The following is a 25,316-nucleotide window of genomic DNA, read 5'->3' as shown; positions in this document are numbered from 1 at the left end:
TACTGAAAGCATGTGGGGAGCATCCTGTGCAGAAATAGCACGAAGAGCCCTTCCCACGCAGTGAAACACTAACAATTGAGAGTAAACCTGGTTTAAGTCAGTATATTTTTTTGAGGCTGAGTCCTACACAGACCATGGACACATTGTATTTAACCTCACACCTGAGCTGCATGCCCAGCCCTCCCTGATGCTGCAAAGGCCACAGCACATTGGACTCATGTCCCATCAGGGCCAGCCCCGCCGTGGCAGGGCTGGAGCCCATCACCGACACCCTGGCCTCGCCTCTGAACCCACCAACCTGACCGAGGATCTAGGCATGGCAGTGCCTCGCTCCTTTGGTAACAAACTGGGCAATATGTGGGTATGGCAATAAGTGCTTGAGTTGCAGCTCCACAAAGCTTTTGTTCCCCTGCCAGCTGTGCACAAAGCCAGCTTTAGCAGGACCTGAATACACCCTGACTTTTAAAAACTGCCAGGTCCGTCACTAACACAACACTCACTTGAACAAAACCAGGGAAGACTGTCCATGCTTTGCTCACCACGCCTCACCTCGCTGTTTGTCTTGGTTTCCAAACATATCCAGTTTCATACTTAAACCTTCCTCTCCCTGCAGAAGCCCTGCCTGTGAGAAGTGAGCTCATCTGCTGCTTTCCAGCTGGGAAACGACACGCAGAAACCTCCTGCCTGCAGCCATCACCTGCTAGAATGCAAACTGTATTTTTATTTTATTTTATTGTAAAGCATGACCCTAGAGTTGATCAAAGGAAATTCTCCTTTTCTACATCCTCCAAGAAACCGCTGCTTCCACAGTGCTGAGCCAACAGCATGGGTGAATTCATTTATGCTTCAGAAATGCACGTACGAGCTGGCCTACGTGCCGGTTAACACAGGAGACACCAAAGTGCTTTGTTGGATCCAGGCCTCATTCATAATTGTCACAAGCAGTTACAGAATGTGAAAAATGAGAGAAAAAGGACGGCATTGCTATTTCTGGCTTTCATGAGCGTGGTTTCCATTTGAATTTCCCGACCAGCCACCAATAAGCCACACCTGAATGCAGTTCACACATTGGAACCAAGGATAAAAGCACCTGCACCCCATCCTGAAGGCAGAACTACCCACACGGGTCATTGCTCCATCAATGTTACCTGGAAGCTGCAGACAGCAAAACCGAGAATCCTTTAAAAGCCTAAAGCATGGAGAAATGCAGTACAGGGATCCCTGTCTGTACGCGGTACCACAAGGAGCATTGGGCTCGTGTCGCAGGAAGGGAAGCTGGAGCAGGTGCTGGGAAGAGAGTTCCCACTGATAGAGCATTCAGCGTCCAGCTGGACTGTCCAAGAACATTTTGTGATGTCCACCATGGGCAGGTTGGGAAGTTAAAGAAATACCACTCAGATACAATTTAAGTCCAGCTGATCCTGCCTGAGACTGAAAGATGAACAAGATGAACTCCTGAGGTCCCAGTCTTGCCGCTTTTATGCCAGATTTAAACACGAATGTTAGAGTACACATTCCTACATTGCTTTTTTTGACACAGTTTTCATCAGTGTTTCAGACAGAACTGTCACGTTAAATGTTGGGGTTTTCCCAATCAGGATGTCAGAATGAATCAACATTTCATTATTGCATTTAAAAATAGTTTCTAATATTTCATTGCCCTCTGCAGTACCTTTTTTTTTTTTTTTTTGCCAGCAAAACATTCTTGTCATGCCCAAGATAACACTTTGTGCTAATTCTTGCCAAACAAGAACTGATTACCCAAGCCAGTTTCTCTCTGAGAACAAGGACCACCTTGTCACTGACAATAGACACCAGAAAAAATCCTTTCATTCCAAATGCAGCTGTCAGCTTACAGCCCAGCCAGTCCCTTCTTTGTTCTTTTCCCCAGAATATTCCTTTCTTGCCACTTTGTCAGATTGTTCTTTCAGTACAGCTATCCAGCATAATGCTCACCTAGGAGCACATCCCGAGCCCACTGAGAAATAAAAAGAACAAACTATTGCACCTGAAACTTCTTTAAAGATGTTCCTCTCTGATTTGTTATTATCGGCTCCACTCAGCTAAGGCTGGCTTCTCACTGTCAGCTTCCAGCAGGACCCTGAAGCGTGATCTCCACAATGCAGCGAGGCTTACAAGGCTGCTGACATTTATCCACATGAGATTCTGGTCCACAGAGCAGCTGAAATCCACAGTAAGCCATAATGCATTTGTCACTCTGCGTGTCTAGGGATTTCAAATCCTGCATTGTTTTTCACAACTAGGTCTCACAGTCAGACACAAAATTCACCTTTGCAGGAGGAAAAACATCAGCCATCAGAAGACCTTAGCATGCTTCTGCTCTCCATTAGCACGCTGGGTGATGATACACACTGGTTTTGGAGCAAGAAGCTCTGGAAGAGAGAATTCTCAGCTGAACTTCACAAGGAGATGACAGAAGGGCAAAGTAACTTTAAGGGACCTTTTGTGTGTTTCCCACCCTACAGATATCTCCATTGGGATATGTCCACAGAAGTGTTGCCTCCCTCACGTACCTGGGCTGTCCTTTAAAACAAACAACTACGACCAGAGACAAATACCCTCAGCTAGTCTGAAGTGCTGGGTACTGCCTGGCTTACTGGAGCATTCCAGACCCGTCACACGTTTGTTCTCATCACATCCTTTCCACAAAAGCTGGACATATACCGTGGCATACTGGGAAAGAAGCATGCAGATAAGATGGTATTTATTTCTAGATGGTCTAGAGGTTAGCTTCAAACTATTTTATATCACTCTTTGCATTAGAACATTTGGTTACAAGAGCTGTTAAATAAATAAAAAGACAAGGTTAAGTGGATCACCCAATGGAACTTGAAATAACTGTAAGTTATGGTAATGTATACCGCTGGTCTTCTTTAGGGTTTGCTGAAGAACAATTTCAAGAATAACTTCTTCCTTTCCCTTAACCTGGGTCTCATTAGTCATGTTCCAAGGCAACAGGTTTCCATGACAGCAAATATTAAGTCTCCTGCAGCACAGCCCTTTGTTCCTGCTATAAATGCTAAGCTTTCACTACTCCGCTTCAACCTACACCTGCTATCTTCATGGAAAAAAAAAAAACCTTCTTGAAGAAACCTAATAGATATTTTAATCAACAGCTGTATTTTATTTCCACCATGACCTTGCAAAGGAACATGCCCTCTATTGAATTCTGTAAGAATGTCGTCAGATGCTCCTGAAGGATGCTTGTACCTGGTCTGAGCTCACAAGTTCTTGGCAGCTATTTAAAACAAAAACATTTTATGTAAGATAATGATGCAGAGTCCATGCTCATAACGTTAATGAACAATAATCCCACCGCAGGGATTAACTGCACAACTGAGACCTCTGGTTATAGACATTTTATTCAGGGTGAGAGCAACATCCCCGTCACACAGAAGCTGTGCTAACAAAAGTATTTCTACCACATTTTCAGTGGAGCAGAACATTGTTAACAAGCACAGGTAGGAGTTTTCTCTCTTTATGACCTGCACTGAGTCTTGTTATTTTGAGGGGACTGTTGATTTAATGTCTCTGGGTATCTTTGAAAGCCTCGCTCACACTGTTAAACTCCTCTAATCTTTCCTTCTAAACCAATCCCTCCTGACCCCTGATGTACCATTACTGCATGCCATATTACCCAAATGCAGGCACGGCGCTAAGCAGAGGATAAAAACAACAAACAAACGTGTTATCTACTGGAAAGAATGTAAAGCAAATGAAAAAAATAGTAAATCATCCTTTCGCGAGTACAGCATTATTCTGCCAACAGAAATGCAAACACAGAGCTCTATCTAAACTTTACAGGAAGTTTCCCACACGGCTTTCTGAAAACAGCTTTTCTTTTTGTAGGAGGTGCAAGGGGGAGGGCATCGAAGATTCACTTTCAATGGCTTTTTGTTAAACAAAGGCTAATCAGAGGTAACCTAAACGCCAGTTGCCCTCGAGTTATTTGCGCTAGTTGATGCCTTTCCGTCAATGCGTAACGAAAAAAGCAACAGAAATGGTAAGAGTTCCCAAATCCTGAGAGATCCTGCCACTCTTGCTTCTCTCTCATGATGATTTGTCACACTTTTAAATATTCTTTTGACATTATTACACTTATTTTTATCCCAGTATAATGTGTGTCTGTCTGTCTTTAATTGCCAGGATATGTTCAAAGATGTCACAGCATATGAGCTGCAATTAGTTGTACAACAGAGAACCAGTCCTGTCACAACTGGTAAGCAGTAAGATCACAGTAAGAATCCTCCAGGCAGGGATCTTAATAAGAAAATCAAAAAGCTTTTTGTGAAATGCAGTTGGCAAAAGCAAGGAGGGGAATCTAGGCTAGCAACATGACCATGATTAATGGTAATTTTAGTAAATGTAATTTGCAAACTAGGACGTGTGCTTGAAGCTTGTCAGCAAGGTGAGAGTTTAGACAGCTGCAAAAAAAAGTTCGTGAACCTGGGAAAACTGTTAAGGCACCCATTGTTTTTTTTTTTTGTTTGTTTTTTTGTTTTGTTTTGTTTTGTTTTGTTTTTTTTAATAATTATGTTAAATAAACTCAGAAAGCTCTTCAATGAGCATTTCCTAGGATGGTCAGATAGATTGGAAAGAGAAACATCAGTAGTAGATGAAATGGGCAATGCTTCAAAGAGATTTGTGAGTGTATGCATTAATGGTCTGCTTTAAGAAAAGTCAAACTAAGATATCAAGAGAGGCATAAATCTGCTGACGAACGGTACTCCAGAGTGCACTCATCTGTGTACAGTCCTGTTGATGGCAATGGACTTCCCCGAAGATGGAAACACAGACGTTTTGACGCAGGACCTACAGGCAACCTGACAATAACTGGGCTTCATTTGAGCTTTTTCTCTTTGAAGAAGCAACATACTAAGTTAGAGCTGGGTGGAGCTGAATGCCATTATAACACCACTTACCGAAGCGTTCCCTTTACTCACTGAAGGTTGTAGAAAACACAGATACAACTTTTATGTTTCTAGACCAATCTGCTCTCAAGTACATTATACAGACAGACACTTCCAAAGAAGTCACATCAAGTCATCTCATCTGCTTACTTAATGCAACCCATCTACAGGCAAAAGAAACAGGAATCTCTAGATGTTTCTTAGAGCGCTTAACACATACCCTCTACCCAACTTCGCAGCCAACAAAGGCAATCGGCATAACAAGCAATGGCCATTTCCACTAAGGTAAGGAAACCATGCTATTTCTTTCACCGTTCTCAAGCTGACTCAGGGTAGATCAGTTTGGCAACGCTGTTTATTTCAGATACTATATTGATATGGCTGCCATAAGTACCCATAATCTATTTTCCCCCATAAGGTATTTTTCATCATGTGAAATGAGAGATGAAGAAATCCTACAGCTCTTCTTAAAATGACCAAAAAGACAGGCTTAAGATATTCATACCAAGAAATCTTATTTTTAGATCTCCTATTTTGATATACTCCACAACTCGAGAAACATAAGTTCTAACAGTCAGAATCACAGCATGGCTCAAAAAAAAAAAAAAAAAGAGTAAAAATAAATGACTATCAGTGATTTTCTTGAAGAGAAGTCACTTAGGAAAGTAAAGAGGTAGACTTGGAAAGAGCCTCTTTGCACATTCTGAAGTGGCTTCTTAATCAATTAAACACTCTAAATAACTTCATTTCAAAGCAGTAGAAAATAACATACAACTCCTACAATTTCATTAATCTACTATTAAATTGAATGTCTTCAGAGCTATTAAAAGCCCTTCAGCAATTTCCCTATTTTTTCAATGCTGAAAGTATGCCTTTGACATCAATACAGAGAAAACAGATGGATAAAGTAATTATAAAAAGAGCAGCATGACGCTACAAACCAGCTTGCCACAGTTTTACTAACAGACTAGATAACACAGGCAGAAAAGTGGGTTGACAATTAGCAAAGTTATCGTGTTGTGTCAAAGTGCTTCCACCCACCAAAAAAAGAGAAAAAACCTCCCTCAGGAACATACAAACAGACTGGGAGGGAAGGAGCAATGAAAAAATTAAAATAATCATGCAGGACACATTTAAAGATTAGAAAAATCCCTGAAGGAAAATACTGCCTGTACATCCCAGAAATCAAAGAAAATAAATGTTGAAGGAAAATGCAAATCAATGCTCAGATCATTCTGGCATATTTGTCTGATAACTTACCTAAGTTTTGTATAAGGTAATTTCATGACTTGACAGAGACAAAATATCTAGCTACAAATAACAGGATAAGATAAAGAGAATTTCTCTCAGCTTTGAAGTCTGTTAAAGAAAATAATCTATCTGAGGAAGCCAGTTCAATCAGCTTACTGAGTTCAAATTACACTAACAGAAAGATAGGCGAGCTAACACACCTGATTCCCCACATATACAGTGCAACGTTTTATAACTCCAATGTCTTGTAACACATAATAGGATGTACAGCCCAACCAATTCTTCCCCTCTCTATTTTACCCTTTTTCCATTTGTGGAGCTTGTGAAGTTATAAAAAGTTAATTAAATTGTCCAGCCTTCAGAAAAATAGACCATTTCAACTATTAGAAAGCTAGCCTGCCTCATCCTAATAGATATGTGAAGTGGGGAATGGAAAATCCTCCTAAGAAAGATGGTTATTGGAGAATAGAGTCAAAAGATACACAAGATCTTCACCCTAAAATCCCAAAGACTATTTTCTCCTCCTCAGGATATCTCCTGCTCTTGAGCTGTATGTTTCCAAAGGCTGTACAGCTTTTCTCCAGGTCCAGGAGATCTAGGAAGACAGAGACAGGCCATCCACATGCAGAAGCAAAAAGGATTTGTGAAACCTGGGAGAAGTCTGCCTCAAGTCAGAACAGTCTTCTAGATGAAATGGAAGTGTAGCCTGTGCTCTAATAGCAGTTGGAAAACTGTCTTACTAGCAGAGTAGAGCAGAAAAGAGAAGGAAGACACTACAGCTCAAAGTGGCTGGGCCAAGGAGAAGTACATTTCTTCTTCAGGAGAGAGGTTAATCTTGTCAAAACAAGCTTATTAAATCAGGGCCCACAACAATTTGGCTTTTAGAAAAAAATTATTATTAGAGCAGAAAAATCATTACATTCAAAATAATGGACATTTGTACAAAAGTAGAGTCATATGGTCAGCAGTGGACCAAAACCAGTAAATATACCTCTTCCACGTACTGCCAGATTAACATTTTCTGATGACAAAACCCATAGCTAAAAGACATGATACAAAAAATTGTTCAGTGCAGCAAGGAGAAGAGAAACTAGATCAAGGGTAAAAACAATTCTCAGAAACTCACATGCAGAGTAATCCAAACAGAATTGTTAAACCCTGTGCTACATCAGCTGACCTTCATCTTGATCATTATACAAACAAACCCCTTTAGTTATAGTTTTTTGGTATTTCTCTGAGGATCTGGCACATTGAGAAGCAATTTCAGCAAGTGAATTTTACAGGTGTATATAGCAGTTCTCTTTTCCAGGTAGTTTTAACATTAAAATGCAGGCTTGTTCATGTACTCTTCCACTGTCTGGAGAAAAAAGAAAAACAATTGATACATTATGAAGCAGCAGAGTAATTTAGAATCTTTGAACCAAACCCTCTTGTCCTACTATATATATATATATACACACTATATACTATATATATATAGTATCAACTATATATATATACACTATATACTATATATATCTAATATATATATACGATATATATATCTAATTCCATGCAAAAGTACAACTATATATATATATAGTTGTATACTATATATATATATATATAAAAGTACAACTATATATATAGTGGTATACTATATATATATATAGTTGTACTTTTGCTATAGTTGTACTTTTTATATAGTTGTATACTATATATATATATACATATATATATATATATAGTTGTACTTTTGCATGGAATTAGATCAGATTAATGTAGAAATAATTCTACTTTAAAATCCTTAACAGCCTTTTGGAATCTGATCTTCAAATACAACAACATGTAGCTAAATTCACCACGTCTAGCTGACCTTTGTACGAAGCTGGCCTGGTTTCATACGCTAACACCAGCCCAGTTTGAAAAACTGGGAAACTCCATAGCATGTCCCTAACTAGATAACTAGAGCTCCCATTACGCTGTTTTCCTTCAGTACCCAGAAAACTGAAGTCGATCTATCACATTCAACTGCTTTTGCCATTGCTGGCTCAACGCTATGAGTTACAGAAGAAATTCTCTGAGGGGTTTTGAATAAAGGTTACACATCTGTGCCTCGTAGAAACACCGCACAGGTGTTTAAGAATAAAAATGGGAGTTTTCTAGCACATTCTCTTTCCAATTTTAAATGTTCATTTTAGGTCATTATTTCCAATGCATTAATGAAGCAATAGATTTTTCTATATGTATACATAAAATGTACTCTTAGATTATGTACATATATTTCATATCTTAGATATACCTTAACCTGTTTCTTCATATAGCATCCAAGAAACTATAGCATTTAAACTGCAAGAAAGCAAAGGCAGTATATGAAGAGCTTCCAGATGATTTTGCAAGATGCAAGAGGATTGAGTTGAAAGCTCACCTAACTGCTCCTTTAATTGTGTTGTTGCACTTACTAAAACTAAACTTAAGCCACACTTGGATAGTAAAGTACCAGAAGTGCTAAGCTATATTTTAAGCTCCTGTCAAACAAGGAAGATGCAGGAAGATGAGGTGTTTGCCTTTAGTCTTTCTCAGCCTTACCTCCTGCAACATGTCAGAGTCTTCTATGGCTTTCACTGCAGTCCTCTTTGAAGTGTCTTGTACTTCTCCACCAATTATAAACTCATCAAGAATAAAATAAGCTTTTTCAAAATTAAAGATAATATCCAGCTCACACACCTGGCAGGAAAAAAAAAATCCCACATTTAAATCACTTTACAGCATTATGAACAGTATTGGGGTAGAAGTTTTTTCAAATGATGAAATGTATTCAGTATATGCACTCTCATGGCAGGTAGCCAGGTGAAGAAGAACACTGCATGTTAGGCAATATTGCAGCTTCTGCACATATTCTCTTCGCATATATAGCCTAGACTTATAGCAAAGATATTCTACTTACTATATTTTATCAAATACACTACCTGCATTCTGGGTTTCAGACAACAAAGCTGACTTCCTAGCCTACTAACATTATAGTCTTATACAACGTTATAACGTCTTATACAACCTGTGTAATATGGGTTACATATATTCACACGCAGAGCAAGACAAATTCCCTGTCCTAGCGACCTTACAGTCACCAATTGCTTTTTTGTTTCGAGGCAGTACAAACGTGAGTCATGGCACAGTGATTTAGATAAGAGATGAATTAAAGCAGTGAGAACAATTAAAAAAAAAAATAAATCATGTGCCACCCACTAGATCAGACTAATATGAACCTTTCTCAGGTCTTTTCTTTGGAAAAGAAAAAAAAACAACAACAACACTTTTTCTCGTCTTTATGTGCTCTTAATTGTTACACAATATTATGAAAATCTATTTGCTGTTTTTATAGCTGAAGATGTCAGGAAGGAGAATTAAAATACTGTTACCCAGCGTTGTCATTTTAAAAAAAATATTTCTCAAGCTTTTCCCTTATATTCTATTCCCAGAGAAAACATCAATATTAATTTTATTTAGAAGTAAGAATATGAACTTGATCTTACGATATTTTCAGAACTATTTTATAAAATATTCTAATAATGAATTTCCCTTTGGACTGACAGAGACCAAGGGGCAATTAGTGTAGATGGAAACAGAAAGCAAAACAGCAACAGGTAGCTGTTTATCAGCTAAACAGCAACGCAGTTCGTGGTAGAGAGTGAAACCTACGTTTCCAAAGTATCTGTCCAGAAGCTCTACATATCGATGAACGACCTCTAGTGTCAGGAGCTCATTATCCTGGTCTTCTATTGCACAACAGAAATACAAACTAGCATACCTAGGAAAATAGAGGCAAAAACAGGAGAGTGAACAGCTGGATACACTAAGAGCAAAGGCTCTTAGAAGTTACAGAAGTCTTAGAAGTGATATTTAATGTCTAGTCTCTAAAATAATCTTCTTTCATTCACATGGTGTCCTAGAAAGCACTGAATAAGATCCGGTACTTTAAACAAATTATTAATTTAGTTAGAAAAGTAAACTCTAGCCCTTGGCAAAGCAGCTCCAAGACTGGTCTCAAAAAAAAACAAACAGTAAGGCAGCAGCACTTTAAACATTTCCCTCGCCTGCTGCTGTTACTGCTCTTTCTTAACAAAATAAAGGAAGAAATAAAGGTGGAAAGTGTTACATCTCAGTAAGCCTGCTGGCTGCCAAATGACTGATGGTGTTCTGCATGGGGCCAGAAAACATGAAACTACTTCTCCAAGTCCATCTTCACAACTTACTTGCACCAAAACTTTGTTTAGATTGTTCCAAGATGGGAGTAACAGTCTACCTCAGCTCTCCGGTGCCACGGCCAGAGCCCCAGCTTATCACAGCATGCGATCAGATGTTTACATCCATCACTTCACAGCAAGGAAAGCAATTTTTGCTTAATGGAAGACATCACCTATTTGTATAATGTGCTGTATCTTAAACCTACTTCTGTTTACTACAAGTCACTTCACAAGAATTAGAAGTTAGCTATTGCTAAGCCTTGTGCAAATTATTTGTTTGGAAAAAGGAAATGGGAATTAACACTTTCCAGAGCAAAAAGTTTTTCAAAGACAAAAGCTGTTAAAATGTTGAAAGTGCCTCAGAACCTTTCCTGCAGCCTTCCTGAGGAAGCCCACACTTCTCAGTAGATCATCCTGAAGAATCAGGAGCCTAAGCCTTCTAACAGAATTTCAACTACAAGTACTTACTACATTATTCCTTTTTTTTTTTTTTTTTCCATTTGATAGATTGTACAAATGCTTTTTTACTCCATAATTTACCCTGCCAATTTATCCAGGGTCATTGTGCTGCTATATTTATGATGGCTGGTTCCCAAAATCTTATTGTAAAAACAAACCCAAGTGCTAAAGTGAGCCTTTATTTTTCCACCTCTAGCATGTTATTTATATGATTAGTAATTACATGTTCTCATAAAATTACTCACACCTTTTGTAAACAAGCTTGAGGTCTTTCCAGTCAACAAAGCTACTTGTTTTCTGATGGCGAGCCAAAATAATCTGAACAATTTCTCGAACGATCTTTTTCTTCTCTTTGTCAGGTAGTGTCGTGTACCATTTCTGAAGTCTTAATTTCCCCTGTCGACTGAACAGCAGTATGAAGTGTATCTAGAGTAAACAAAGCAACAAGGTTAGTGCTGGGCACAGCCAGCTCTGCCCCGGGCACTGGCAGGAAGGCGTTCCTGTGCCTGCCACGGACAGCACAGACCTCAGCGAAGGCATCTCTGACCCCGACGGGAGGTCTGGGGGAGGCTGAGCATGGAAGCTGGCATGCTGCCCTTCCTGCTGCCTTCCCTAGCAGATGTCCCCTCCCTGCACATCCCCTTCATACCCTCTGCCACCCGCACTTCCTTACCTCGGGCAACCTGTGGCTTTGCTTTGTATTCTGCTGCTTCCCTGGGGAAATAGAAGAGCATCACCCCTTTGCGGTGGCGAGAAGAGGGCCCCAGCCCCTGCTCCAGCAAGACTGGAGATGTCAGCAAAGGGACTACAGGTACACAGGGGACTACAGGGGGCTGGGGGAGTCACAGATGCACTGAGCGTGGCACAAGATGAGAAAGTGAATATTGAGATAGAGATGGTCATCACCAATAGCTCTGGCATTGCACTCTGCTGTAGAAGAAATAACGAAGAAATAACGAATGCTGTAGAAGAAATAACAGCCTAGAAGAGGCTGTAAGGAGCAGAAGAAAGAAGCCAACTGCTTTGAAAAGGGAGCTCGACTACTTTTACTAAAGAATTTATGAAACACAGACGAGTGTGACAACAAAGGATGGATCTCAGTGACCCAGGACGTTACATTACAGAAGCACTGGATGTACCGTTCCGAAATTTCAATTTCAAAGCCAGTCATAATTTTACATGGTTTGTCCTGTGATTTATTTTTTTTTGTGCTTAGAATTAGCAGTATTATTGAAATACAGAAGTGCTAGCTTTTAAATGCCAGCGGGCCTTTGGGCGAGAAGTGTCAATGCCCATTTATACAGGCACTTTTATAAGCAGATGAAAGTAACTGGCTATACTAAGCCTTTAAGCAGTCTAGTAAGTCATCTACCCGCAGCACAGAAACGGCTTTAAGAATGCAGGAGATCTATTTGAGGATGACATCCATCTCAATGAGATGTCCTCTGCTACACGGAAAAACCTAAAGGGGCAAAAGACACTTCCCAATGGCTGAAGACATCGTGAGCTGCTCTGCTTTTTGACAGGCATCCCCATGGCTTCTCTCAACAGCACCAAGGCTCGGAGGCAATGTTCTCCCAGGAAGGATTTCCACCTGCAGCCACCTGCATGACCGTGCAGAGACAAGGCTTCCCCTGGTGCTGGCAGGACTAGGGAGCAGCACAGCAGCCTCCTTGTCCTCACTGACTTGTGATCCTTGCAAGCTCCCAGCAGAAGAGAGACCGGGGCTGGCAGGTCCCTCACCAACCACATTTCCATTAGCCGACCAACCTCTTCCCTATAACTTCTCAATCTACACCCTAGTCCCTTCTCCTTCTTGTTTTTTATTCCAGCCAGCTTTTGTGCCTATAATTCCTCCATCACTCCATCTCCCCAGTAAAGACTGAAGTTAAGGTTCACAATTACTATCAAGTCCCAGCAGAGAAGCGTACTTGAGATGTTTCTACTTAAAAAACCAACCAACCAAACAAACAAACAAACAAAAAACAACCCTGGATTTTACAGGAAATGTTAATATTCATAATTCAGAAGCATTCTTTAGTTATTAGGCCACAGAGTTGTTGAGTAACCTGGAGATAAGAGTTCTGACTATATTGGGTAAGACTTCAAATATGGGATCATTTTAAGGAAGCGTGGATTGGGTTGTTTTATTCATATCTGCCTGTGGCAGAATCGGCTGCAAATACGGCTCGCACTATCATTAGCCTACTGTGTTTGATAGAACTAGAAGGATTTTGTAGCTGCCTTGTGTTGAGCACTGTAATGCTCTCCAGACGAGTTTGCTAAATAAAAATAATTATGCTGCTGGCAGTACACACGGCCTAATTACAGTGAAGATCAAAGCACCATGTTCTTGCCTTTCGCTGTCCATATCACCAGCTGGTTTTTGACATGGTAATATTCCAGCTGTCAGGGTTACCCCCTCGAGGTAGATGAAGGGACAGTCCATACACTTCGTCCACAGAGACAAGCTGGATGAACAAAAGACTCTTTTGCTCGCTGCACAGCACCATTAGCTCCAGAGCCTTTGTGAAGAGGAGTGCCTTTTGAAAAGCAGAGCAGAGGTTCTGAAGATAAAAGCAGCAGGTCCACAGGTGTCCATTTAAAAGCAATCAGGCACAGCTAGCAGCTATTTGATAAACAAATTTCTAAAAATACGTTGAGTCAGATAGGAGAGGATGTCCAGATTTGATTGAAAATGCAGGGAATTAGTCAATGAATCCCTAGCAAAAGCTGAGAGCATGTCAGCATAACAAGATCATGCTGTTTGAGAAAAGTTTCTTACGCCCTCAGGAAGACATCTAGGCTTGCAGTGCTTTGATAGGCAAAGATAAAGAAAGGGTACTCAAGTTTAGGTTCAGCTGTTGGACCTTATGGACCTTAAACCTGAGTATCTGGAAGCAATAAATATAGCTCCAGGAGAGCAAACCCATGGCTTTAAAAGGCTATATATCAATAAACCAGGGAATTCTGTGAATATTATTGCCATTTTCTGCTGATTAGCATACTCCAGCATGCCATGTTTCACCCATAGGAAAGCAAGCTGCTCTCCATTTACAATTGCTTGGAAAACTCCACTATTTTTCGTAAAGATGCAGCTGATGTGTTACCAACACTTCCATGAGTGAAGTTAACACTCTTTGCAATTAGAAGGTATCTGTGGACACTCTTAAATGCATCAGGATTCATATACCAGCTTCAAAAATCCTATCTTCTGGGTCTTCCATACATACTCTTTTACAGGCAAAACAGAGCTGCATACCCCATAAATCGATTTTACTATTATGGAAATATTTACAGCTGTAAAACTGGTAAGAGCCTCTACTGTAGTCCATCTCCAGTTTTAGTCTGCAGCAAAGCAGTATACTCTCAAGTTGCAGATACTTAGGGGAAAAAAAAAATATTTTTTCTCCCTGTTTCGACTCTTCTGCTTTTTTTTTGCTTTTTTTTTTTTTATACCTTCTAAACTCCATTCAAAATGGAGAACTCTCTAGGAGATAAACAAAATCACATTCTCGGAGGAATTAAGCCTCATAAGTGTAAACACCAAATTGCTATGTTGCTATTGCCATTTCTTTCAGTTCAGCTTTGCTCTGCCCAGCCACCTTGACATGATACAACACATTTTTCACTCTCATAGCTCTGCTGATTACAGTTCACCACAATGATTTGATGCATCAACAAACCTGGAAATGTTGAAATACTGCATAAACACCAATCTAACAGCTCATCTGTTCCTTGCTCCTTGACTGCAGAAACATACTTCCTTTTCTATAGTGCCACAAACAAGATGTTGATGAAGGAATTTAGGGTTGGCTTTCAGCAGCCAAGCTAGACATAGAGGTAGATTATCCCGCAATCCTTCTGATTTTTAAAAGTTCTAATTCCAGAGTAAAGCAAAGACAAACAACTTGCTTTGAACCAAGCACCTCTGAAGCAGAGCGCTTGGTTTCCTTCTGGACACCTCCAGGGTGTGCTGGCTATGACTAAACCACCAGACCCACAAGTGACGCTGGAGAGGATTTTTAGGTCCAAGCTAGAATGGGTCAGAATGAGAAGCGCAGTTCCTATCACAGCATCAGCTGCCTTCGCATGTGGAGTCTGTAGGAGACAGGCTTCAGTCTGAGAGTTGAGTGTAATTTTATTTGCTTGTTTTACTGAACCAGACCCAGCCACCTACTGCATGGTGCCAAATCATCTCCATAAACATCTGTAAGTAGCCTAAAGACTGTGTTTTGTATTCACAGGCTGTTATTTTCTAGTTGAAGAAACAGATTTCTCGGAAATCAAGAATTCAAACCAGATTTCTAAACCTGAACTCTGTCCTCCTCTCTGAACCAGCTGTAGCTACTTGATACAACAGGTCAGAAAATTATGGGCCTTCTGCTTTATTGAGATCTACAGAACTAGCGGGGATGACAAACTGTACCCTTAGGTCCAGGGCTACTGGAAAATCAGATATTAGGCTTCTGACACAGAATAATTTCACAGTAAATAGAAGAGACATCAACAATACCAAGCACAGGAGGCTTGCATCCTAAGCCAGCTAAATGCTTCACACCCAGCCCCCTGGCTGCAAACTTGGATCCCTGGTAGCTTTTACAGAGGTTTTAACGTGCACTGCAGTGTTTAGTAAGGCTGTCTGTAGGACTCCAGCCTACACTGCATTACATACAGAACAAACCATCAGTAAGGAGATCAAATGAAGAAGACTGCACGGGAAGACAGAGCAGGTTTTCCTGACTCCCAGCATCATTTTTTTCCAGGTTGCTGTCCAACAATACAAGCATTTAAAAGTTGCCTTGCTTCTTTCTGCAAGGTGAACTCAAGGGGTCAATGGTGCGACAACCTAATTCACCCCCTCGTGAGAAGAAACTGCCCTAGCAATGTTCTCTGCCTCCCTACGTCCACCTATAAAGCATTTTCCAACTGTTTTCAAAGCTGTTCTGGAGCGCCTGGAAGAACTGCAAGTCACCTGTGGGGAGGGAAGGCAGGAAAGGAGAGGAGAGGGCTGAGAGGAGAGGGCTGCTGGAAGGCCACGAAATGAAGCCAAGCTTCTCTCTCATGGGTGCTCGGATTTGGCAAGGGTTTGCTCAGGGAGGCAGCTCTGCCTCTCAAGCAGCGAGGTTTTTAGGTTGTGCTTCAGCTGTCACCTTTCCAAATTCAGTTAAGAGCTCTCCTTAATCAAAGCCACCTCTATCAAACAGAAAGGCTCCTGAACAAGTAACTAATAATTGCGAATTAGGAATTACTGTCCTAAAACACACGGCTTGGCAGAACTCAGAAACTCTTGAGTTCTATTTAAAAATCTGAAGTTTAAGCCTGCTATTGCCAGCTGAGGCAATATGACATGCTAATCAAGAAAAAGTCATGGACCACATAAAAAGGGTAATGGGATGAAAAAAGCCACACCTTTGGCTGCTGACATGACAACCACTGCTGACAGAAGCCTTGGGAAAGCCAGGCTGACTGGCTCTACCTGGTTGAGAGAAGGCAGCTTTTCATCATAAAGTTCTCTTTTAACTTATTCTGACTCCCTTGAAGTCTGCTTGATCCTCTCGTATTGCTTTAGTCTAGCTGAGTTCATATTCTGCTTGTCTTTTATGATTTGTCATTCCTACCTCTGATATCAAAAAAAAGTCTTCCTCAACACAGATGGCTGTCCAGAATTCTTTTACATCTACTTATTTTTACAACACACCTGAAAACGAACAAAACCTACTGTCATTAAAATGTTTCTTCTAAAAAAAAGGATTAATAACCGTGAAAAATACATATCTATTGTGAGCACATACATGGTTTGGAAAGCCAGGCTATTAGGGTAAAGCAAGGAAGACATACTGTATGGACAACTACTCACCTAATGTATTAGCATCCTAGACACACCTGGGAGAGGCAGAAGAGTAACAGACAAGCATAAGTATGTTGGTATTCTTCAGTTGCACGAAGTCACCATCTGGCTATTGACCTTTAATACATACGTGCTGGGGGCTAGGGGATTTTTAGAGCAACGATGTAAAACCCTGGGAACAGGCTACCTTGTTAAAAATGTTCATTTCCTTATTTGTTTACTGTTACTGAAAGTTTTATTCTTGGCATCACAGAAGCTGACAGGTTTATTGGATGCTGCAGAATCCTAGTTTTAAGATTTAAAACACAGTCTCTCTGATGTAAGCAAGTAAGGAAAAAAAAAAAAAAAAAAGTGAAAAAACAGCAACAGAAGAATGCCAAAGTAGCATATTGTTGTCCAACTGGCACCGAGCTCCTTCCAGCTTAATCTCCATTAGGAACATTTCTGAACAATTTCCCCTAAACAATGCATCCAAAGTCCATGCAATAAAACCTGTGCCAGATCATTACAGGCACACGTGACTGTAGTTACACATTGATTTTATTCTCTTCATGATGCAGAACTCATCCTTACTTTATTACTGAAGTAAGAGTTGGAATTGACTGGCACACCGTGTCTGAAGGAGCCGTACTCCACGCGGCATTGATCCAGCCAACAACTTTCCCGATAGCCTTACTTGAGTTAAGCAAGCCCATAATTGAAATGGTATAGCCGAGCTGAACTTCTGAGCCAAAAGCACTTCTGACCCTACCAAAGGCTGGGAAAACAGCTCTCAGAGCAGCTGCGCATCCCTCGTCCTGCCGCAGGAGCTGACACATCCCCGCCTGCACTCACCCCCACAGCAGGCTCCACGTGCAGCCCTCCTGACCTTGGCTCCTTTCTCCCAGGCCAGCAGCATTCCTTCCGTCACCTCCTCCCCGCGACATGGGCAGCCTCCTGCCTCCTCCTTGCAGCTGCTAGCGTCCCACCAGCGCTAAGGTCAGGTTCCTTGCACCACAAGACCTAAAAACCTCCAGGACGTAGATGCAAAAGATTCCTCAGTCTCATTTTTCTTAGCTTGTAACATTTTTATTATTTATTTTTTTTATTCCTGCAAGAGGAATGACTCCTTTCCAGGCAATAAGCAAGAACAAATCAATGCAGGAAGGGTGCATAAAACCTGCCTCAAACTCTGCAATCTGAGGGCACAGAAGGGTGGCCACACCACAACCACTGGCACTGGTGCTCACACCTCCAGCCTTGGCACCTGCAGGGATGTTGGCTGGCCGACCCCGCAGGGAGCAGCACCATTTGAGAACACTTAGAGCAATTACTAACCGTGTAATCACATCTCTTCTGCCGGGGTCTCAGACATATCTGCGCTTGTTTATGCATCGCTGGGGTTAGCAAATCTCAGGTAGGCAGCTCTGAGGAGGAGGAGATGAGGCAGGAGGCTGAACAAACTGCCGAGAGCGCTGCCCCAGTGAACTGACTCACCAGAAAGCAGGGCAAGTGCCAAGGCTGTCTGGGGTTTGTGTGTGTATGTTAAAATCCTTTTATTACAAGAAGCTGAGCAGCCTGTGATTCACCTTAGCCTCAGACTATTTTACAGTCACAAGCCATTTTCCCAGTCTGGTTCCAGAAGGCCTGTGAAAAAGCAGAGCTGAAAGCTAGTCCAATGGACTCTGGCAAAAGGTGCAGTCACTTTTACTCTCATTTCCACTTTGCCTTATCAGTTATTTGCAGAACCCTGCTGTGTGTGGTACTGCGGTGTCCTTCCCTTGCCTCTGACCTCTCAGGAGCAAAGGTAAAAGGCTTTGTCCTGGGGCAGGGGACACAACGAGGTAGACAGCATTCCCCTGGCTCCTCAGTCAGCAGAGGGACAGCGCTGCAGGCTGGGGCCACCAGTGCCCCATAGGCTGAGAACACCCCAGGTCTTGCAGCAGCCTCACACCGACTCCACCAGTTCCTGTGCATCACAGAGCCACTCACTGGGAAAACGAGCTCTGGAGGGACTGAAGACAGACGTGAGTTTGGATCATTTTTTGAGTGACTTGAAAAAGCATCAAAGTAATTTTCTGGAAACACTGAAGCACTTCATTTAGGCATTTTCAGTGGAGACATTCCCAATTTTCCATTTAAAAAATGGCTCTTTTTATTAGGGTTAAAAAAAGACATGGATTTAACAACCTAAACATGAAAAATGAAAGAAGAAACTACTGTTTATGGAAGGAAGAACCAGAGCACAGGATCTCACCAAATGCTTTATGTTGGCCCCAGATTTTGCCTGCAGAATGAAAAAAATTGAGTGCAAGCTTCTGGGTGAAAAATTAATTCTGCTGTTCACCCAGGTCTTGTTCTGAGGCTTGGAGGAAAGGACATGCCTGAGGTCCCATCCCACCACTGCCCTCAGCTCATGCACTCACTCCTCACAGGACCCGAAGCTACGACAGCTCTGAAGGGACCAATCTGCTAAAGCCTTATTTTACAGCTGAAATGCACACAGATGCAGGCAGTTAACAAGTTCAGATTCAGAAATAACAGGCTGCTTTTCAACAGTCACATCCCCTCATGTTCCCTGTCCAGCTGTAGCACGCTCTCCTGTTACCTGAACAGGCGCTAAGGCAGGCAGGAGCCACAAACCTCAGCAGCGTGGTGGAAAGCAAGGGATTGGATCTGAGTCTCCAGGCTCAGAGCCCACGTCAGAACTAGCTGTTCTCTGTTCAGGTCATCTGCTATTCCGGCCTTTATATTCCCCCCTGGTGCAGCAGCAGTTGATATCTGGTAAGTGGCTTAATTCTTGGGAAATGCCAAATGGAGAAAGAGGTATCAAGTAGAACAGGACTTATTTGAGGAACCTGACATGTTTCTGAGCCCGGTGGTTGTGAGCTGTGAGCGTTTCGTTTTGTTGTTGGCCACTCAGACATTCCCACGACTTTTCTAGATCTGCAGGCAGACAACCAGACGCTCTCTGAGCACTTCATGTGCTGTGAGACAAAAGCACAACATGGTAAACTTCTGCATTTTCATCAAATAAAAATTATTCCATTTCTTATTTCCTTGTGCTTTATGTCTATCACTCACCTCAGGGCACTAAGCAGAGGGTGATGACCATGTGGGAATCCCTGCACTGGCTGACTTGCCATCTGGAGCTGCAAGCCTCTGAGCAAAACTACCTGCAAGCTGTAAGGCAACCACAGACATTGACTGGCTGCTGAAGAGGGCTTTTAATGCCATCTTTTCTTCTCAGGCCTGAAAAGAAGACAGCAGACAGACATCTTACACAAATTCAGCAAGTTAGTGAAGAACAGAGACTGGTGCACAGAGCACCTGGGGTTACGTCTGTGATGCTGAGAACCACGAATCCAGGACATATTAGCCCAGAAAGCTGTGTCTGGCCAGAAAGGCACATCATGCTTGCCTTCAAACACAAATGGTAATTTTAGTTCCTGTTCCTCCCCCACTGCATGCTACGTCCCTACTCACAAACACCATTTGTATACGATGGGATCTTACACCTCTCTGAACTACAGCGTCTGCAAAAATGCCAAGGCCCAGGGCTGGCCGCTGAAGAAAGCGCACACCCAGAGCAGCCCGGAGAGTGCAGCTGACAGCCTGGAGGAACAGCACAGCAGAGAAATGGGTGGGAAGGAACGGCAATCAGTAGCTGTGCATAGGTAACAAAAAGGATTATTTTTACAGCAGCAGTGCTGGTTTAATTTTGGCATCACTGGAAAGACTACAACTGGCTCACATAAACGCCTACTGCATACGCCAAGTGCCAAAGCATAAATCCTGTCGGGACTGCAGCAGAAGCAGCTCTACCTGCCCTCCTTGGCCCTCTGGTTTCCTCAGTGCCTCCATCACTCTGTCCCTTCACTGCTTCTGCATACAACTGGTGACTTCGGAAGGTCTACACGACGGTTATAAAGCATAGGATTTTGTATCAAAAGAAAGATACAGAAAAGCTGCAAAGAGGCAAACATTTTGACACGTTCCACACGCTGAGCACATTGCCCAGAGACTGTAAAGCGTGAATCACAACCACTGCACAGCCAAGATGTCCAGGCAGCCTCTAGTAATGATAGTGAGTATTCAGGAGAGAACATTCAAAGCTGGAGGAAGATCACGTCAGCAGCCAGAGACTGCAGACTTCCTGAGAAGAACCCTAAAAAACATTTTTCCTAGCAAATCCCACAAAATGGTATTCACAAGTCCAGCTGAATGATAGGGTGGTAACTGAACACCAAATGCTGTATTCCCCCAAGTACTACTCTGATCTAAGCAGTTTCCAGGAGGGCAGACTGTAAGAAGCAGGGCACCCATAAAATCATTCTGCTGGCACTCCTCGGTCTCCAGGAATCACAGCATTAAGGACTTAGGGACTGAAACCCAGACAACACACCTGTGGGCTTTTCTTCTGTGAACTGCCTGACTAATACGACACCCACGGCACCCCTGGCAGTGGATTAGAGATCTTTCACCTACGCTACATGAAAAAATATTCTCTTTCATTTTCTTTACTCTTAGTGCCTAACAACGTCACAGGTGGTACTCTGACATTTCTTGAGGAAGCAGTATTCATAATTTCATGCATTTGAGTTTTTCCCCTATAGTCATCTTTCCAAGCTAAAACATCTCAGGGTCTTCTCAGAGCAATGCCATTCCATCACTACTATCAGATCCCAAGCAAACAGTTTACTGCATGACAATGAAATACCACGTGTACACTCCCTCACCTCCCCCACCACGCATAACGCTGCCTCAACCAACTGGATTCATTTGCTTGTGATTTTCTCGCCTTCTCTCATCTCTTCTTATCTGCTGCCCTTCCTGTCTTTCCTAGTTAAATTCCTAAAGGCAAAGTTCATCTCCGCGAGGCCAATATGCTGCTGTATCAGAGTGGAAAAAAGCAGGCAAGGTTTAGAGCACATTCTTCTCCAAACTGCAGATAGTAAGTTCTGCAAAACACTGAAAACATCTCTTACAGATCCGTGTTTATTTTAGCAATTAAGGGCACTGGGACTGTTGGGAAAGTCAATATTCGGAAGAGCTGAGAGTTCATTTACAAACACCAGGCAGGTGTCAGCACCTGCAGTCACCTCAACTAACATTTCCACCCGAGCTTCTCAGTCAGCAGTGGGTATCAAATATCTGGCTAAATGGAAACACTGCTTGCCAGCTCCATTTCTATTCAGGCCAAGTATGTTTGCAGAGCCCATTTCTCAGGGGGATTCTTTTGAACTTTCTCCGGGGCTTCAGATCACGCCTACGAGAACTGATTTTTCTCACTGCACTGATGAGCGGCGCAGGCAGGAGGGAAGCAGGGCCTTTTGCTATGCAGGCAGCAACTCTGCACTCAGAGCTATGCAAGCAGAACCATGTACTCCCATCGAGATTATACTGATAACGGTGAGGTGGCAGTAGGATCAAGGTGTTGCAACACTTACGGACGCGAGAGACTACAGCAACACGTGTCCTTGGGGAAAGAAATGTTTCTGCTCTCTGTTCAGTCCCTGCTCTTTCACTTTCTTAAGCACTGAGAAAGCAGTCCTTCAGGAAATGCTTCTTCACTGCAACACTACACCTCAGGGAGAGGAATTTAGTCTCTTTTTTCTAAAAAGCCTTTGTTTGACCCGCCACCAGGTAGCAGCTGAGCAGTAAACCAGTCATTCTCAGCAGGATGTGAAGTAAACTTTGCTAAGCAGATACCTTCCTGAAACTTGCCTGGAGATATGCAGCAGAGCAAACAATTGAACCCACCCTCCTGCTGGGAGGTGGTACCATTGCCTTCCATTCAAATCTCAGACCACGCGGTAGTGGTGGCCAGCACAGCTGCCTCACAGCAAACAGGAGGAACCGATCTAACGAGTTTAAGTGACCTGCTGCAAGTTCTTCAGCTGTGAGCCTGAATAAGGCTTATTCTTGGTTTGTAACCCAATAACCCTTCATTCTTGACCGGTAACCCAGTGCAACAACCCTTCACAGAGGCTGGACAACAGACAGAGGAATTTGAAGCGAAGGAGTGCCCTGACAAAAGCAGCCTTTCATCAGCACTGGTTCCACAACAGGAGAACGGGGTAAGGCTGACAGCACTAGCTGATGTTATAATGCCAGCACGCGTTATTATAGCAATGCCTCAGAACAGGAAAAACAAAGAATACGCATGTTTAAAAAATTATAATTGATACAGCAGACAATACTGCTAATAAGCAGTGCTACTGTAAGCACTGCTCCCCTGGGACCACCGCGAGTGCTTTAAGAACCGGCATTTGTGAAGTGCATGCACCAGGGCAGAGTTCTGAGCTCAGCTTCCCTGAAATCACCTCCCATATTTACTGACCTTCAAGGGCAAAATAGGAACTCCAGTTATTTACATAAGCTTTACACGAGGGAAATTAACATGTGGGGCTGTCTCAGGGTGTAACCAGCTTGAATGTATGTATGAAGACTTAAGGTGTGGAGACTGCATTGCCATCTGTAAATTCATTACTGCACATATTCTATATGCTAATGCAATGACAGGGTACATTTTTCTAGCTACACTAGACAAATATGAGGTGTGTTCTGACCAAACCACTGAAAAGAAACAGCTCAGCTCCACCTTTGAAGACACAGCCAAACATCAAAATTCAGCCTCCAGTGAAAGCAGAGGCTGCTGGGCAGCCGCACTGCTGGTGACTGATCTCACAGATGCACACAACAGGCAAACTGGGCAAGACAGGAGCTTGGGGCATGCTTGCAGAACCTGCCCTAAGCCTGAATTATCAAACAGCGAGATGCTTTCTCAATTACAAGGCATCACTGACCATCGTACTGCTCCAGAGCTCACAGTCCTCCTTGGGGAAGATCTAGCCATTATTCCGGGGATGCCGGTCATCAAATCTAACAAAAGAGAATAACCACGGCGACCTTTTCTGATCCCAGCAAACAGTCACCAGTCTGCAAGCACAGGGCTGAAGGGCTTCCCTCGCAGGATCCCTTTAACCTGGCGGGCTGCTGCCCCTATCCAGGGCTGGTAAAAGCTCAAACAAGAGCTGCTGCCACCTCCACCAGCTGCCAACACACGCCGTAGGAACAGACCCAGACCCACGCAGTCCCTATCACACAGATAGGTCACTCCAATTGCCCACTCATCATTTTGCCATGAACTGCACCCTACTCAAGTGGTTAGTTTTTCAGCTTAGGCTCTACTAAACTGCACACGTGAGCATCCATCACTTTCTGAACCTGATGAAACAACTTCAGCCAAGCTTGGCAGCGAGGCAGAGCTATGACCGAGCTCCTACAGCTCTCGGGAGACGAGGCAGCCGAGCAGAGGCCCCTGGGCTGGAGGCAAGGCTCCACACGAGCCCTCTGCTCACCAGACACAGGGGAACGTGTGTAGGGAAAGGGCTCTTCCCCGTGCTCCTGGCACAAGAAAACCCGCTGCCCAAAACTGCAGCGCTCAGCCGCCAGCCAGCCCGAGGACGAGGCCCCATGTGAACGCAAACCCGATCCTCCTGCAGCTCCTCGGGTTACAGGAAGCCTTCATCAGCTCTCTCCAGAGCAGCCTCGTTTTCCTTGTTCGCTACCAGCCTGTCGGCATGACCAAGGCTCACCCCACGGGCCGGGCAGGGGGCAACAACACGAGCCCACCGCTCCTTTCCTGCCAGGAGGCGCAGACCTTGCCCGAGCTCCCTCGGGAGCGGGGCTCCCACCTGCTGCTGGCACAGCCCTCCGAGCACCTTCCCCCTGCTGAAACGGGGCTCGGGCCACTCATCCCAGCAGAGGGATCTCTGGGCAAAGAGAAGTTTCTTTCCTCCGGGACCGAGACCGCAGGAGGGTCGCGCTGCCCGTGCCCCGTCCCCCACCACCTCCCCCCGAGCTCCGCGGGGCCGGCCGCCAGGTCAACCCGGGGCCGGCTATGGCGGGCGGGTCCCCGCCGCCATCTCGGGCCGCGCTTACCATGGTGTGGCGGCGGCCGCAGGCTGGGAGCCGGCCCGGCCCGGCTGGCTGCCGGCTGCCTCCCGCCCGCCAGGTGAGGCCCCGGCCGCATCGCGCCCTCCCCTCCCCTCCCCTCCCCTCCCCTCCCCTCCCACAAGGCCCCGACGGGAACTCCCCGGCGCCTCCTCCCCGCACCTGCCGCCGCCCCGTGAGGGAGCCCCAGGGCGGCCGGAGGGGGCAGAGCCCGGCTGCTGGGAACAGAGCACAAAACAACCAACACAACCTGATCCTACAAGTAAAGACATCGTCTATGAGGCATTCTAGGCCTATGCCTACACGCGTCTATGCCTGGATCACCCATGCAGCTGCATCCTCTTAACCGTAAAGAATACCCGTCAGTGCGGATGTACGTGCAGGGATATGATCCTTATGCTCATTTACAGGTGTGAAGGCATTTTGCACAGTTCCCTCAGCACACACGACCTCTGCCCTCCATACACTATGATTTGGTCTGCACACATTCACAGCAACCTCCACTTCTGTTCTCGTTTCTGTTTACTAACCCCACAGCATGATGAGCGCTGTGCTGTGCTGCTGCTGGCTGATGACCCCTCTGGTTTCATTTCTGGATTGCACAACACGAGAAGCACAAGTCCCAGCTCCCTGCAGACCCCACTGATACTTCATTTGCTTGCT

The 25,316-nt window shown here is 43.7% G+C and overlaps 1 protein-coding gene across 4 annotated transcripts; it reads right to left on the bottom strand.

The window, feature by feature from the left end:
• Positions 1-7,055: 7,055 nt before the first annotated feature.
• On the bottom strand, positions 7,056-24,940 carry AP1S3 (adaptor related protein complex 1 subunit sigma 3). Of its 4 annotated transcripts, XM_084528852.1 has the most exons (7): positions 24,642-24,716; positions 19,779-19,946; positions 19,553-19,681; positions 11,112-11,290; positions 9,861-9,969; positions 8,751-8,888; positions 7,056-7,539 (listed from the first exon to the last, which is right to left on the bottom strand). In XM_084528852.1, the coding sequence occupies exons 3-7, from the start codon at positions 19,676-19,678 to the stop codon at positions 7,504-7,506; spliced, it is 588 nt and encodes a 195-aa protein (XP_084384978.1). In that variant the 5' UTR covers positions 19,679-19,681; positions 19,779-19,946; positions 24,642-24,716; the 3' UTR covers positions 7,056-7,503. The 4 variants fall into 4 exon arrangements, with proteins under 4 accessions (XP_084384978.1, XP_084384979.1, XP_084384977.1 ...); XM_084528853.1 differs by lacking the exons at positions 19,553-19,681; positions 19,779-19,946; positions 24,642-24,716 and adding exons at positions 11,538-11,567; positions 13,211-14,213; XM_084528851.1 differs by lacking the exons at positions 19,553-19,681; positions 19,779-19,946; positions 24,642-24,716 and adding an exon at positions 24,776-24,940.
• Positions 24,941-25,316: the final 376 nt, after the last annotated feature.

Source organism: Aythya ferina (genome assembly GCF_964211825.1).
Source record: "Aythya ferina genome assembly, chromosome: 9".
NCBI lineage: Eukaryota > Metazoa > Chordata > Aves > Anseriformes > Anatidae > Aythya > Aythya ferina.
This window is presented reverse-complemented; position numbering and strand designations above follow the sequence as displayed.